Source organism: Cydia amplana, chromosome 27 (assembly GCF_948474715.1).
Source record: "Cydia amplana chromosome 27, ilCydAmpl1.1, whole genome shotgun sequence".
NCBI classification, from domain to species: Eukaryota; Metazoa; Arthropoda; class Insecta; order Lepidoptera; family Tortricidae; genus Cydia; species Cydia amplana.
Genome location: NC_086095.1, coordinates 4,719,026 through 4,736,436, shown reverse-complemented (window position 1 = coordinate 4,736,436; position 17,411 = coordinate 4,719,026). Strand labels below are relative to the sequence as shown.

The 17,411-nt window shown below is 43.2% G+C and overlaps 1 protein-coding gene across 1 annotated transcript in view; it reads right to left on the bottom strand.

Annotated features, from left to right (window-relative positions):
- Positions 1-339: 339 nt before the first annotated feature.
- The window catches only part of LOC134660417 (uncharacterized), a 68,385-nt gene continuing 51,313 nt past the window's right edge, over positions 340-17,411 (bottom strand). The window contains exons 35-43 of the mRNA XM_063516157.1: positions 17,219-17,355; positions 15,829-15,892; positions 14,929-15,042; positions 13,286-13,402; positions 6,454-6,572; positions 5,031-5,143; positions 3,361-3,427; positions 1,806-1,890; positions 340-546 (exon numbers count right to left, since the gene is read on the bottom strand). Coding sequence (XP_063372227.1) covers positions 340-546; positions 1,806-1,890; positions 3,361-3,427; positions 5,031-5,143; positions 6,454-6,572; positions 13,286-13,402; positions 14,929-15,042; positions 15,829-15,892; positions 17,219-17,355 — 1,023 coding nt within the window. The remainder of the gene's footprint in view (positions 547-1,805; positions 1,891-3,360; positions 3,428-5,030; positions 5,144-6,453; positions 6,573-13,285; positions 13,403-14,928; positions 15,043-15,828; positions 15,893-17,218; positions 17,356-17,411) is intronic.

Genomic DNA, 17,411 nt, shown 5'->3' with positions numbered 1-17,411 from the left:
TTATTTATATATATATTTCGGCGATCTCGGAAACGGCTCTAACGATTTTGATGAAATTTGCTATATGGGGGTTTTCGGGGGCGATAAATCGATCTAGCTAGGTCTTATTTCTGGGAAAACGCGCATTTTCGAGTTATTATATGTTTTCCGAGCGAAGCTCGGTCGCCCAGATAGTATACATAAACTACCACATATTTATAAAATACATACTATAAATTAGCAAATGCTTACGTAACATCCGCCGTAAATTAGCCGCCTTTTTCTCCTGACAAGATCTGCTCGACCAAGTATATCTGTGTGACTACGAGTAAGTATAAAGTGTATTTTCGTTCAGTCCTTTTAAAGCAATCGCCCCCTACAATTAGGCGCGTTGCAATAGCAATACAGCACCTTCCCGGGCACGGAACCCACATCGTAGTTATAATTCCACGTGAGCTCCGTGCCCGCCCGTATCTGCGAGAGCGCGAAGAACGCCACCCAGGGGAAGCGCGGGTCGTGCGTGTCCACGAACACGTTCTGCACGAACACGTTTGGAGTGCACGAGTGCTGGACGTAGAAAAAAAAAGATTTCTCAAAGTCTAAACAAGAGCAGGCGCGGCTCACTCCGGGATTTCGTGGCGTCGCTACAAGTACATGCGGCCACAGACAAGACTCTAAAGTCTATTTTTTTATTCGGTAGACTGAAATGACAGTTAATAGTATGAACATGAAATGACATTTCATACTATTAACTGTCATTTCAGTCTACCGAATAAAAAAATAGACTTTAGACTGAGCATAGTAACGCTACCCCCTCTGCCACTATATACGGTAGTTTTACTCCATCTTCGAGTCAATCCCGTGCCGTGATTGGTCCGTGTCTTTGAACGGACCAATCACGGCACGGGACTCGCTCACCTCGTCCCCCGCACCCCCGTATTTTTGGCAGCATCGGTTTCATGAAATAATTGCTCTAAACTCCGTCTAGAGGATTCCTAGTCTATGACATGCGGCCCACACCAATTATGGTGTGTAGCCATAGTAGTTGCCGCGCGCTACGGAACGGACGCCTGCTCGCGCTTGCGCCACCTAGCGGTCATATCTGTCGTAATAGACGCGTTTCGTTAGAGAGTGAATCTTCTGTTATTTATTCTGTGACAAGAGGTGCTTTCCAAAACCAAAAGCACAAGTTATACTTAATATTTTTAGCAAGTAAAGAACCGACAAATCCGGTCATCATTTTTATGGTTTTCACCAGCAGTTTTACTAAAATCAAAATGTCGCCGAAAGGAAAGAACGTAAAATTGAAATTTATTTGCTAAAATAAAAATAATCAACTACATCACTATAAGCACAGAATAAATAATAGTACCTAGGTACAGAAGATTCACTCTCTAACAAAACGCGTCTTTTACGACAGATATGACCGCTAGGTGGCGCAAGCACGACTAGGCGCCCGTTCTATAGCGGTGTGTATGTCTGTGCATATATTATTTGAAGAGAACTAGAAGATACATATCTCCAGGTTTCACAATAGAACTAAAGTGTGTTCTTCAGTATACACTTTAAAACAAGAAAATAATTTTCTAAATCGGTTTAGCCATAACTACATAATGTTACTTACATTGAGATATCTGCCGATGTTGCCCTGAACCTTGGCGTCCACGTGAGTAAGTTAAAGGCCGAGAGAGGCGAGGTCGTATATCACACGAGTGTGTTACTTACATTGAGATATCTGCCGATGTTGCCCTGAACCTTGGCGTCCACGTGAGTAAGTTAAAGGCCGAGAGAGGCGAGGTCGTATATCACACGAGTGTGTTACTCACATTGAGATATCTGCCGATGTTGCCCTGAACCTTGGCGTCCATGATATAGCACGCCTCGTCTTTGCCGAATAGTGTGCGCACAGATCTACACGCAAAATATATTGTTAATAAAAAACAGTTTTCTAGATTTTACGTAAGTAAAAAATATTTATAGCCGGTCAAACAAGTTTGTCAGTAGAAAAAGGCGCGAAATTCATATTTTCTATGGATAATGAACCCTTTGCGCCTACTTTTTTTTTAAATATGCCGCTCTTTTCTACTGACGGAATTGGTTGACAGACTATCATATTTCATATTTCTTTATTCATAAAATTACAAACTTTATATGTCAAAAATTTATACTTATAATTAGTCAATTTCAATTCATTAATATAATATTCATGAGTTACAGTAAAATAAAACACTATTATAATAATCAACATAATTCAAATAAATAAAATAAATTAAATTACAATTAAATCATTATTATTAATATTATTATATTCTGACATGTCATAAAAGGCATATTTATTTTGTTTCTTGGTAACCTCGGTCTCGAATCGGACGGTTTAAATGGTTTATAGAAGAGTGTTTAACAAGATCTTAAAAACTCAAGACAAGTTTATTTTATAGTAAATATATTAAAAACGGGTCACTCACGTATTTTAAGTCGAAAAACGCTCGACATGTTTTTAATATATTTACTATGTCTTTGTCTCACGGAAGTTTTGTTATTAAAGTTTATTTTATGTTTATCTCATTGAATCGACGGCATATATGATCCTACCATTAAAAAGAAGCACCAGATGTATCCATTCCATTATGTCACGTTGTAAAAATTGTAAGGGCTCATTTAGACGGTGCGAGAACTCGCATGCTAGTTTTATTACATTGCGTTATTTGATCGGTCGGCTGAATTATTGTAACCTCAATGGTCCGCAATGTAACTAAAATCGCATGCGAGTTCGCGCGCCGCCTAAACACAGTACACTAAGAATAGTAGTGAATCTAAGGCCGCTCGGCAAGTTATTTACCTACTCTTGCGTTGGCGCTTAGGGTTGTCACTTTTATTTTTAGTTAAATATTATTTGCGTATTATGAGTAGCACTAGGTTTCTATTTATATAATATAATTAAATGTTCTATCAATTCATAAATGAGGTTAAATTAAGGCCGGTAAGAGCAGGCAAATGCTGATTAATAATAATGCTACCCAAACTGGTATGTACCCATGTCCGAGCTCACTGTTTACTAATTCATATAATATTAAGTTAGTATACATATATTTCTCGTGTAAGTGAAATGTAATTTCTTATGAGAAATAAACATCTTTAAACCGAAATGCGAGCGTACTCGAATGCGCGCGATCACAGTCGCGGTACGGCCCACACTGCCGCCACCGTATTCCCCCGTATATTATGCGAATGTGTGCGTGGCAGCGCGTGCGTACACGGCGCCCGGCGCGCACGCACACATTCAAGCCTGCAGCGGCACATTTCTATGAAGATTCACTACTGTTCTTGTACTGTGGCCTAAATAAGCCCTAAAACTTTTCAGAGACGAGTGAAGGAACTTACTTGTATTTTGAGATGAACCCCTTCCCGCCCATGCCGGCCTGCGCGGAGAAGTGAGCCGGTTCTCTCACTGACAATATTTCCATTATTATTCTACAGTACATATCAGGGATGTTGCGAATATCCGCATCCGCAACCGCGGAACTTCCGCATTATTTTCAACATCCGCATCCGCATAAAATCGATGCGGATTTAATGCGGATGCGGATGTGAAACAGATCGGTACAGGAACGTCTTAGTATCGGCGTAAGTGCTAGATTGCTAGGTAATTTAGTCATTAACCAAAAAACCCTATTAGAAATGAGCAGTCAAGCGTGAGTGGGACTTAATGTACGGAACCCTTAGAACACGAGTCCGACTCGCACTTGGCCGGTTTTTTGAAATAAAAATTACTAAAATGTAATATTTGACGTTTTTTATGGTACTATCTTGACATCCGCATCCGCGGATGTGAGCCTTTAAAAATCCGCATCCGCATCCGCGGATGTCAAAAAATCGGCATCCGCAACATCCCTGGTACATATGGTGCTACTTTCCCGAACTAGTGCGGGAAAGGCCACTTTTCGTGTTTAAAGTGCCATATGCACAGTGGCGTTCAAAAGTGCATGGATAGATATTACGGTTGAAACATGTCCATGCACTTTTGGACGCCAGTGTACTGTAAAACGTTGTACGATACACGTGCGAATAGGTAATTCGCAACTCGTGTCGATTTAAAACACTATTCGGTCGTATTTAATTACATAAACGGGTCTACCGCGATATAATTTAATTGTTTTTACCTTCAATTCCATAATAATTCCATAATTTGTGTAATTAAATATGTGTACAAAACGCGAGAGTTTAAAGTGTTTATACTATTCGGTCGTGTTTTAATTTATCGCCACTCCTTTCGAATTTCCTCTTTTCCACACTTGTATCGTAAATAACTATTACAGCATTTACAACAGTTTTAAGAAAAACTTTGATTTTCTTCATAATTATAGTACATTGTGATACAAGTGTGTTACGTTGGTCATTACACACGAGGCGATATTGTAACAAGAAAGCCGATGTGTGTAATGACCAATGCACACGTGTTTCATACGACGTATTTCAACACACTTGTGAGGAAAAAAAATATTAGCAATAATATAGGTAGCTAGTTGGTCAAACCAAATTTGTCAGTAAATAAGAACAAAAAAAACCGGCCAAGTGCGAGTCGGACTCGCGCACGGAGGGTTCCGCACCATCAACAAAAAATAGAGCAAAACAAGCAAAAAAACGGTCACCCATCCAAGTACTGACCCCGCCCGACGTTGCTTAACTTCGGTCAAAAATCACGTTTGTTGTATGGGAGCCCCACTTAAATCTTTATTTTATTCTGTTGTTAGTATTTGTTGTTATAGCGGCAACAGAAATACATCATCTGTGAAAATTTCAACTGTCTAGCTATCACGGTTCGTGAGATACAGCCTGGTAACAGACGGACGGACGGACGGACGGACGGACAGCGGAGTCTTAGTAATAGGGTCCCGTTTTTACCCTTTGGGTACGGAACCCTAAAAAACTATAGTCATCCTTTTCTTTTGGCTAGTACTAGTGTAAGACAAAGATAGTATGATTCTCCCTGTCTATGTTTCAAATGAGACAGTCCTTTGACAAACTATAATTCTCAATATAAAATAACTCACGTTCTTCGTCGTCGCTGATGGTGATGCAGTCTTCGTTGCCGTCCTTGTCTTTCTGTTTCTTCTCTCTTTCTTCCTTCACTTTCTTGGATTTTTCGCGCTTACGGAGGCGCTTGCTAAAAACATACAATCATTTTAGTGAATTGGGGCATTATCTATGAAAAGGGACCTTATTGTCGATGGCGCTTACGCCGCACAGCGTCGCGCGGCATTGTATTTATATCGGAGCATCGTTAATAATGGCGTAAGCGCCATCGACAATAAGGTCCCTTTTCATAGATAACATCACAATTAATGTTCGTAAAAAACTGGTACCTTAGTGCCACTTGCACCATCCCACTAACCCGGGGTTAACTGGTTAAACCGTTAACCCAGTGTCAAATTGTACTGGTAACAATGGTAACTCCAGGTTTAACCGGTTAACCCTTAGTGTTTAGTTTAGTAAATATGCAGAAAAAACCGGCCAAGTGCGAGTCGGACTCGCGCACGAAGGGTTCCGTGCCATTGTGCAAAAAACGGGGGAAAATCACGTTTGTTGTATGGGAGCCCCACTTAAATATTTATTTTATTTTGTTTTTAGTATTTGTTTGTTGTTATAGCGGAAACAGAAATACCTACATCTGTGAAAATTTCAAGTGTCATCAAGTGTTAGCTATCATGGTCCATGATTTACAGCCTGGTGACAGATAGACGGACAGCAGAGTCTTAGTAATAGGGTCCCGTTTTTAACCTTTGGGCACGGAACCCTAAAAAGTAAAAGTAAGTAGTACTATAGTGTGTCAAGCTGGATATGTCAGTAGCAACGTAAAGCAAACTAAAGTATGTTATTTTTTTCGTTTCCTATAAACGAACAACGATGAAATGTAAACAAAACAGTTCCACAGATAAGATATAATTATAAATGACACGCGATTTGCGAACAATCGGAACGTAGTGTTGCTAACCCGCGATTTTTCAAATTTGTCGCCTTTTTCTACTGACAAGATTTGCTTGATCAAGTTTTAGTATAGTTTGTAGCTTTCTAATAGACCCCGAAAGCTAATCCTATTGTCTATTGTTAAGAAAAACCGCTCGTGCCACGTGCCACAACCACCTGCATAAAAAATCGGTACTTCGGTTACTGAGTGCCGGCGAGTCGAACGCTACAGAACCAGTCTAAAATGTGTCATCGAGATGCGTAACAAAGGCGCGTTATCGGAGAGCGCACCTACACTGGCTTTTTGAGCGTTGGACTAGCCCGCGCTCAGGTGCCAAATAGAATAATTAGGACCCTTTTTTGCAGGTAAGTAGCACGTGCGGTTTTACTGAACAATAGACAATAGGATAAGCCTTCGGGGTCTACTAGAAAGCTACAAACTATAACTCAAGTTCTTCCTAGCAGTGTAGTGGAAGCTCACCCGTATGAGGTTGAGGAAGTATAAGTTACCTGTATTCAGACGGCGTGTACTGCCTCGCCGGCATGGCGGGCCGGAAGTCGTCGTCGCCATCTTGCTTTTCCGGTTCCTCCTCGGAAGATGACGACATTGATGACGACTCATTCTCATCCTGTATGGAGACCAAACATTAGCGCCAGTTATGGGAAAACGGTAACGCGCTTGTGACACCCCTGGAGTTGCAAGCATCCATAACCCTTTAATTGCCAGAGTCTGATATATAAGACATTACATATCCAGCTCATTTCGCCACAGTCTGATAAATAAGACAAAGATCTGATTTGGTTTTTACAGCACATTTATAACTCGCGTAACTATGCCAACCTTACTCTGCGTGGTACAATTACTGTCGGTGGCGACACGAGCACGCTCGATCAAAAATTGCTGGCGGTTAAAAGGTTAATAGCATGTTTGCAATCCACGTGTTTTTTTTTTTAATAAATGGATAAGACTCAAAGGCATTATGTAGTACAGTATTGTTAGTGTATTGGTAATAGTATAGGGTATTTGACTACTAGTCAAATCAGTTTCTTTTTTCGAACTGACAAAACGATTTTGCTACTATGGAATTTATATGAAACACATGTAACGTCACACTCAAATTACCTACTCTTTATAGTTTTATACGGGTTTTGAAATTGTGTCTAAAAATAACTGCTGTCTACGTTTCTCTATTAATCTTCTGGTGCTTTATTTCATGCATGGTGTAAAATAATTTATTTTAAATACAGTCTAATACCCTATTGTTATTTAAATACTTTTCTAATTCTCCAATTTTAACACAGATGAACCATCTTTAGACTGCGTGTCCCTGTCAACAGCGGCTGTGTTCACACTATTAGTATAATTACCCATGCACACAAGTATGGCAAAAGTACCTACAACCGATGACTTTTGATTGGTTTGTGGTGATTTAGCAAAAAAATGGTGTATCCCTCTAATCAAATGTTGAGTAAGATGCTTAAAATCATAGAGAAATATAGTAAGGCAAGAGTGCTCACTCCATACATCTGTTTTGGTACCAAAAATACTATTATTTTCATAGTCTACATCTAGCATCGAGTAGCGGAACTATCAGTACTGCTACTTGACAATGCTATGTATTTTTTTCTCTATGATAAAATCTAAGACAATTTCGTGCTTCGAATTTGACAGGTGAACGAGATGGCGGTGTACAGCTACATACATTTCGGTAACTCTAATTGTCAAAAGTTGACGTTTGACATTTTGGCAGTACAGCGCCATCTGTTTAGGATGTCAAACTAAGGGGCACGTTTTTTCCACCACACCTCTCTATTACAATCACCTCTCTTTGACTCTAATCAATTAAAATAATGAAAAACCCTAGTTGGTATGCGGAAGTATATAGGTATTTAGGTGAAAATAAACACACACAAATGTACGTGTATAGGTCGTCACATTCAGGGTATACATAAATTAACCTTTTAACCGCCGTAGACTGATATAATATAAGACATACAAAATCGGGCTCATTTCACCGCCGGCATCACGAGCACGCTTGATGAATAATTCTACGGCGGTTAAAAGGTTAAAAAAATAATCCCCTCTCACCTGCAAGAGGCAGCCCCTGGCCAGCTGTAAGACCAATACATATTTGGGGTGTTATCTATGAAAAGGGACCTTATTGTCGATGGCGCTTACGCCATTATTAAAGATGCTCCGATATAAATACAATGCCGCGCGACGCTGTGCGACGTAAGCGCCATCGACAATAAGGTCCCTTTTCATAGATAACGTCACATTTAGGCTCAAGATCTACTGGGTGGATCAACTTTTCTTATCGCCGATATTGTCCCGTCACCCAAGAGACAAGACTTACGTACGAGTGATAGGGTAGGTGCGTTAGTTTTCGTCCAACTCTAGTTTTCGTCCACTTGACGAAATTTCAATATAAACCTACATTGCAGCACAAATTTGGACTTATTGCAATTCTTAACATCGAAACAATATATCTATCTACATAAAATGATGTTTCGCAAAAATATTATTTGCTAATAAGTCAAGTGGACGAAAACTAGAGCATGGACGGAAACTAGGGCAATGACCCTAGTAAGAGTTTTTTAGAAAAATATTGTAAAGCAATATAGTAACATGCTTAGTAGATGGCGTATAAATATAATGGACTTATAGATTCGGACCACGCGAAGTTTTCATTACAAGTATGGAGCTTACAGGTATATGTATGTGTCGGCGGCCGCTCGTATAATCAGGCAGATCATGAAACTCCCAGGCATATCATAAAACGTGAACATTATTGTCTCGTACCCTGAGTCTACGGACTGGGACCCGTTTCTCAAAATCTTGTAACTTGTAATACAAGCGGATGTCACTTTTTGACAGATTTTGTTAGACAGGGACTTCCACTTGTATTACAAGTAACAAGCTTTTGAGAAACGGGCCCCTGGACAGTTAGTCCGTCGGGCATCTGAAGCTACCTAACGTAGGAACGGACCTATCCTATATATCGGCATATATTGGTTTAATGTGACTACCGTCAAAACATTACACAGGAACTTTACGATATCGGCCTTATTTTATGATCGGCCGCCAACACATAATGCATTCTTATTGCCAAGTGTGTGCAAAGCTAACGTGGCCAGACTTTAACTACCATAAACATGCAAGTTTGTTAAAATTAAAACCTTGGTTAGAGTGACAAGAAAAAGTTGATCAACCCTATTATAGACAAAAATAACGTTAAACTAGGCAAAGGGATAAACTTTAAAGTTTTTATTTAATAGGATTTAGTTTAATAATGTACCGTGATAAAGTGGGACCTACAAAAAACAATTAAAAATATTAAAAGAAAAGACCTCGAATTTAGAAATAAAGTGCTTGTATGTTCTAAAATGAAACCGACCGGCACGTTTCGAAAATTAATCCTCTAAAAACTACATGTTTTACCCTTTTCCGGGCATAGTACGATTTATCTACCACATACGCGCCAATAGAATTTCACCCTTAGCAATCCGATTTAAGGTTCAAATTAGATTTGACTTTCTGATATCTAAATAGAAATAGTTTGTTTTGGTTTTCATAACGCCCGGGTTCGATTCCCGAGCCGAGTACAGTATTTTTTTTAAATATTTGAATGCAGTTTTTCTTGTTATTAAAATCGATGACATGGTTCCTAAGAACAGATAAAACGCAATTTTCTTATTTTGTCCATACTACAAGATGGGCTCCCAGAGACCTTGACGTCACGATCCCTTGTCGTTTTGTATAGGGCGTTTCGCGAGTGAAGTGCGACTGTCGGCCTTTGACTACAATTTCTGACTTTTGTGTTACTTTAATGCAATGGGTCCCATATAGACATTTGATCCTTTTTTTTTTTTTTTTTTTTTTTTTTATTAAAAATGGGCTTACTCATGGCCACAGACTAGCCGGGGCGAAGACGTGGCCTACGATGGAGCGAGTCTGCCCAGAAGGTGCCTGTTCACCCTTGATTTGAAGGTTGCCGGGTTATATGAGCTCGGAAATATAGACGCCGGCAAGGAATTCCATTCCTTGGCAGTGCGCATAAGGAAAGAGGAAGCAAAGCGCTTCGTGCGGATTCGTGGAATATCTACCAAGTAAGGATGGAAACCGGCCGTGCGTCTAAAAGTCCGATGGTAGAATGGGGACGGTGGAATAAGCTCGTGTAGCTCTTGAGCACACTCCCCGAAGTGCAATCTGTAGAACACCGACAGACTGGCGACTTTCCGCCGATGGGCCAAAGACTGAAGCTTACCCGTTAGCTTCTTGTCACCAATCATCCTCCTGGCTCTGCGCTCCACTGAGTCTAAAGCAGCGAGTTGGTATTTAGCTGAGCCGTCCCACAGGTGGCTGCAATACTCCATACACGATCGGACTTGAGCTTTATAAAGTGTTAGAAGCTGTCCAGGTGTGAAGTATCGCTTCATCTTATTTAGGACGCCCAGCTTTCTGGCCGCAGTCTGTGCTTTAGATTCAATGAAGGTGCCGAAGTTGAGGACTGAACTCAACTCCACGCCGAGGAGTTCCAGGCTGTCAGTAATAGGTACAGATGCACCTCGGAAAGAAGGAGTCAGTTCGAATGGACTCCGTTTTGCGGAAAACAGACACGCCTGCGTTTTTGAGGCATTGAACGCGACCAGATTGTCGTCCCCCCACTGGGAAACAAGACTAAGGGTCAGGTTCATCCGCTCAACCATGGCCTCTCTCTGTGAACGTATCTTGTCCCTGCTGTCCCCTGAACTAGCCAAATATCTCTCAACAACCGTACTGTCGTCTGCATAACCAACAATGCTGGGTTGCAGCATGTCGTTAATGTGGAGCAGAAAGAGGGTTGCGGAGAGAACAGACCCCTGAGGAACACCGGCGTCAATGGCCATGAGGTCCGAAGAGCAGCCATCAATGACTACTCTGATCGACCGTTCACTCAGGAAGTCAGATAGCCAGCTACAAAAGTCAGCAGGGATGCCGTATGCAGGAAGCTTGCTAAGGAGACTTGCGTGCCAAACCCTGTCAAAGGCCTTCGAGATGTCCAGTGAAACAGCAAGCGCTTCACCGTTCCTTTCGATGGCCTCGCCGCAGCAGTGTGTGACATACGCTAAAAGATCCCCAGTAGACCGACCCCGGCGAAAGCCATATTGACGGTCACTGAGCAGATCTTTTTCTTCGAGGTATGTCAGCAACTTGCCATTAAGTACCCTTTCCATGACTTTACAGAGCATGGAGGTAATGGCGATTGGTCGGTAATTGCAAGGATCAGCACGACTACCCTTCTTGGGTACTGGCTGCACGTTTGCAAGCTTCCAGGATTTCGGCACTGTTCTAGTTTGGAGAGAGAGGCGGTACAGGCGTGTCAGTACAGGAGACAACTCAGGCGCACACTGCTTTAGTACACGTGCAGGTATACCGTCTGGTCCATTAGCCTTATTCACGTCAAGATTCTGCAAAGTTCGGCGTACCTCTTTTTGATGTATAGCAATTCCTTGCATAGAGGAACTGCATTGAGGTAGCGTAGGTGGAAGTTTTGAGCCTGCGTCTAGACGTGAATTGCTCGCAAACAGAGAAGCAAACAAGTTTGCTTTCTCCGTTGCGGAGTGGGCCAACGTACCATCAGGTTTCTGCAGAGGTGGCAATGTGGGTCGGCAGAAGTTGGATTCGACCGCTTTCGACAGGGACCAGAACCGCTTACTACCAGGAGGGTAGGAGGCGAGTTTGGCCCCTATACGACTGACGTGGTCGAATCGAGCCTTTCGTAGCACCCGTTTGCAGGACTTGGCAGCTGAGTTAAAGGCTTTCTTCTTCGCGCGAACCCCGCGTGCTCCAGCTTTAGTCTCGCGGGCCAGTGCCCAAGCCTGGTACGCAGACTGCTTAAGGGCCTCGGCCCGAGCACACTCTGAATCGTACCATGCTTGGGCCCTGTGATCAAGTGATAGATCGGAGAACGGAATAAAATATTCCATTCCCCGCCGAATCACATCCGCAACAGCCTCAGCAGAACACGAGGGGTCACCCGAAGAAAAACAGATCTGCTGCCAGGGGAAAGACGCATAGAAGTGCCGCATCTCATCCCAGTCCGCTGACTCGTATCGCCATACTCTCCTCGTGCCCCTAGGGCAGAGATCGGGAGGAGAGTGGATCGACACGGATTTCACCAGACAGTGGTCGGATGATCCCAGCGGAGCTGCGACCGAAACCGAGTGCCTGTCTGGGTCAGTTGTCAGCAGAAGGTCTAGGCAATTGGGTGTATGGTCAGTAACATCCGGTATACGCGTCGCAACATTTACCAGCTGGGTAAGGTTTAGGGATACAGCAAATTTGCGCGCTTCCCTTCCAGCGTGGCAAGTTTTCTCATACGGGAACAGCCACTCCTCGTGGTGGGCGTTAAAGTCCCCGAGAAATACGAGTTGAGCCGCAGGGTACCGTTGTTGGGCTTTATCTGCCATCTCAGTAAGGTGGTCAAAGAGCCTAGTTGTCTCCTGGTTTCCGCTGTGCGATCGGTAGACACAGGCATACAGAGTTTTCTCTGAGCCCGTGTCAACCATAATCCACAAAGTGGAGAACCCGGCAGCCTCAAAGCAACGGAGACGCTTGCAGCAAATGTCGTCGCGGACGTACACACAGACCCCAGCACGCGCTCTAAACTTTTGTTCCAGTGAGTAGCCTGGGTAGTTGAGGTACGCCGCGTCCGCTGGAGTTTTGATTTGCGTCTCCGTCAAAAAGAATAGGTGCGGTTTTTCGGTTTCGAGATGGTGGTGGACCGGATCGATATTTGAGTGCAACCCCCTGATGTTGGTGAGTTGCACTTTCAATGGGAGGAAGTGCCGCCGGTATTTAATCCTATTCTTTTTTCTTTTTACTTTCATGTTTGTGGGGTGTGGGATGGGTGAAGAATGGCTGTCGAGGTGTTGCGTTTACCAATTGGATCACTTGAGCTAATCCGGACAATGAGGAGCTCACTCGGAGACTGCGGGGACGCCCGAGCCCCCCTGAAATAGCCCACCGGGTCCTCCCGTCCAGTCGCCAACTGGCACGGTGGAGCTATTCCAGGATTTTTCGCTAGGTGGCGGGGCAGCCTCTCGCACGTGGCTGTCGTACAATTGGGCCCCCAACTTCCTGCGGTCGGCCACCGGCAAGACCGTGCCTCGGATCCCGCTACCCTCCAGCGTGAGCTACTCGGCCCGACGTCACTCAAGGATCCAAAAACCGGTACTAAGCAACACAACTGACAACCAATCATCCCCCAAAGGCTATCCTAAAAACAAACCCGATCGATTGATACTATAAATGAAAATTAGTCATGTAGCCTATTGTGATGAGACTAGTAACACTCACCTCGTCGGCTTTCTTGGCGTCCTCTGGTATGTCTTCCTCGAACCCTTCCTTCATCTGCTCGACCACCTCTATGTAGTCCAACTCGGCGAGGTATTCGTCTCCCTCGTTCAAACCGTCCTAAAATATAAGTTTACGTTTCAAATTGGTATTTCAAAGTTAGTCTGTGATTGACGGATTTTTTTAATTCATACATACACATAATCACGCCTATTTCCCGGTGTGGTAGGCAGAGACCACGGATTTCCATTTGCTACGATCCTGACGTACCTCTTTCGCTTCCGTTACTTTCATAACATTCCTCATACACGCTCGCCGGTTTAGGGTGCTCTTGACCTGGCCTTTCTTCAGGATTTCCCCGATCTGATCGGAGAAAGTCCGCAGAGATCTACCCCTTCCAACTCCCTTTTCTACTTCTCCCTTATACACTCTCTTTGTCAGCCTTCTTTCACTCATTCATCACGTGTCCAAACCATCTCAACATACCTTTCTCAATTTTTGTCACTACATCTTCGTTCGTTCGTTTGTTTTTAATTGAATAGGGAATATTACGCGAAACTCTGCGTAGGGGGCGCCACTCCCACAATCGGTCACAATCTAATGGTCTACCGCAAACGAGAGAGTCGAAATGTTGTTATCTAACCTCTCTATCACTCTTGCATATTCGAGCGATAAAGAGGCAGAAGGCTGAGTTTAGATTTCACGTTTCCCGGTAGGCCCTTTGTAAACAAACCGCCTTGATGTATCAATGTCATATTTGATTGTCTGTGAAAACTTGTCAAAAAACAGTTTAAGGCACAGTATGTGTAAGTTACTCTATGGTTTACGAAAGGCGCTAGTGCTGCACTCTGGCGGTAGAACATTGCAGTAATGCTTAAGTGGAAAACTAACTAGTGATCCTTGCCTATTGCCATTGTAGCTTGTACATTTTTTTATGTAACTGATCGTAAAATACAATAAAAAAACCGGCCAAGTGCGAGTCGGTCTCGCATTCCAAGGGTTCCGTACATTAAGTCCGAGTCACGCTTGACTGCACATTTCTAATAGGTTTTCCTGTCATCTATAGGTAAAGAACTATTTTGTGTATTTTAGACCCAGTAGTTTCGGAGATAAAGGGACGAGGGGGATGGTCGAACTGGCAGACAGACGCACGAGTGATCCTATAAGGGTTCCGTTTTTTTTCCTTTTGAGGTACGGAACCCTAAAAAGGTTATAAACCAGGGATGTTGCGGATGCCGATTTTTTGACATCCGCGGATGCGGATTTTAAAAGGCTCACATCCGCGGATGCGGATGCGGATGTCAAGATAGGTACATAAAAAACGTCAAATATTACATTTTAGTAATTTTTATTTCAAAAAACCGGCCAAGTTCGAGTCGGACTCGCGTTATAAGGGTTCCGTACATTAAGTCCCACTCACGCTTGACTGCTAATTTCTAATAGGTTTTTTTAGCTAATGACTAAATTACCTAGCAGTCTAGCACTTACGCCGATGCTAAGACGTTTCTGTACCGACCTGTTCCGCATCCGCATTAAATCCGCATCAATTTTATGCGGATGCGGATGTTGAAAACGATGCGGAAGTTCCGCGGTTGCGGATGCGGATATTCGCAACATCCCTATTATAAACCAGTAAAGCTACTAACCAGATTGGCAGTAGCGTCGGTGAGTAGGTTACCAGCGTACACGCATAGAAACGCGCCTTTCGGTACGTCGTTCAGCGCGCGGATACCCCATCCGCGATTCGCAGTTTTGAACACCTGTGTCATAGAAAATATAGTAAGACAAGAGTGCTCACTCCATACATCAGTTCAGACTATTAATTTCAGTGTCTACATCTAGCATCGAGTAGCGGAACTATCAGTACTGCTACTTGACAATAGATGTAGCACCGACCGGAAAGTCTTATCTCAACAGCATAAGACTTCCCGGTCGGTGCTACATCTATTGTCAAGTAGCAGTACTGATAGTTCCGCTACTCGATGCTAGATGCTAATAGTCTTTTTGGTACTAAAACTGATGTATGGAGTGAGCACTCTATGTATTTTTTTCTCTATGCCTGTATAGAGAAACATTGTTACACGTGCTAACACCACAGAATAAATAATAGTACTAGGTACAGAAGATTCACTCCCTAACAAAACGCGTCTATTACAGATGTGACCGCTAGGTGGCGCAAGCGCGAGCAGGCGTCCGTTCCGTAGCGGTGCGCGGCAACTACTATGGCTAGACACCACAATTGGTGTGGGCCGCATGTACTTGTAGCGACGCGACGAAATCGCGGCGTGAGCCACGCCTGACACCACGTTTATGGCGAAAGAAGGATAGAAGGATATCGGATATGATTTTTATTGAGAAAAGCACCAGAATATGTGACGTTATCTATGAAAAGGGACCTTATTGTCGATGGCGCTTACGCCATTATTAACGATGCTCCGATATAAATCAATGCCGCGCGACGCTGTGCGGCGTAAGCGCCACCGACAATAAGGTCCCTTTTCATAGATAATGCCCCATATAGATTGCGTAGATAAATAAGTAGGTACCTGTAATTTTAGCTGCAAAGGATGTTGTGCCACCCTGTTCAAACAAGTCTGCTTACATTTACATCTGGAATAGAAAAGGAAAATATATTAACGGTAATAGTTATTTGTTTTTACAAGGGGGCAAAGTTGTTGTTTAACCGCTCGTGCTAATATTGATACCCGAGCAAGCGAAAGACTCCAAAATTGAAATCTTGAGCGTTGCGAGGGTTTCAAAGCACGAGGGTTAAACAACATTTGCCCCCAAGTGAAACACAAAATTTTTCACCACACCAACCCGAAGCAAATATTAAATGTAAAATATGAACAAAATCAAACCAAATCAAATTCAAATGAATGTTATTAAATATTTATCATCCAAAATCATCATTTAAAGTCAATTCTACCAGCAAACATAAGAAAACAACTCAAAATTTGCATTCGATTACATGTGAATTACTGATAGCAAATGCAACTTTGCTATCCGTTTTTGAAGTGCAAAGTGCCTTTCCGAGCTGGTGTGGTGAAAAAACTATATTTTATCTAAGCCAATGGTGCGAGCGCCCTCCAGCGTCATTTTCGCGTTGCTAATCGAACTGGGATTCTGTCAATCTGCCATTCGGGCGGGGTGGGAATTCTGTACACATTATAACTTGTGGTACTGACCTGCTGTTGCACTCATAGATGCCAGACGGCAGATGCTCTGGTAACCGCTTGTATACGTCAACTTCGTTCGTATCCAAACCAATGGTACGAGCGCCCTCTAGCGTCATTTTCGCGTTGCTAATCGAACTGAAATTCCGTCAATCTGGGTAGGAATTCTGTACACAATACTAGTTGTGGCACTGACCTGCTGTTGCACTCATAGATGCCAAACGGCAGAGGCTCGGGTAACCGCTTGTATACGTCAACTTCGTTCGTATCCAAACCAATAGTACGAGCGCCCTCTAGCGTCATTTTCGCGTTGCTAATCGAACTGAAATTCCGTCAATCTGCCATTCAGGCGGGGTGGGAATTCTGTACACAATACTAGTTGTGGCACTGACCTGCTGTTACATTCATAGATGCCAGACGGCAGAGGCTCGGGTAGCCGCTTGTATACGCCAACTTCATTCGTATCCAAGCCAATGGTGCGAGCGCCCTCTAGCGTCATTTTCGCGTTGCTAATCGAACTGGGATTCAGTCAATCTGGGTAGGAATTCTGTACACAATACTAGTTGTGGCACTGACCTGCTGTTACACTCATAGATGCCAGACGGCAGAGGCTCGGGTAGCCGCTTGTATACGCCAACTTCATTCGTATCCAAGCCAATGGTGCGAGCGCCCTCTAGTGTCATTTTCGCGTTGCTAATCGAACTGGGATTCAGTCAATCTGGGTAGGAATTCTGTACACAATACTAGTTGTGGCACTGACCTGCTGTTACATTCATAGATGCCAGACGGCAGAGGCTCGGGTAGCCGCTTGTATACGTAGCCAACTTCGGTCGTATCCAAACCAATGGTGCGAGCGCCCTCTAGTGTCATCTTCCAGCACGCGCATTTGGACTTGTCCTGTATAAGTAAAAAATATATTAAGAATGTTCTCATTATACTGATGAAGTGTATAT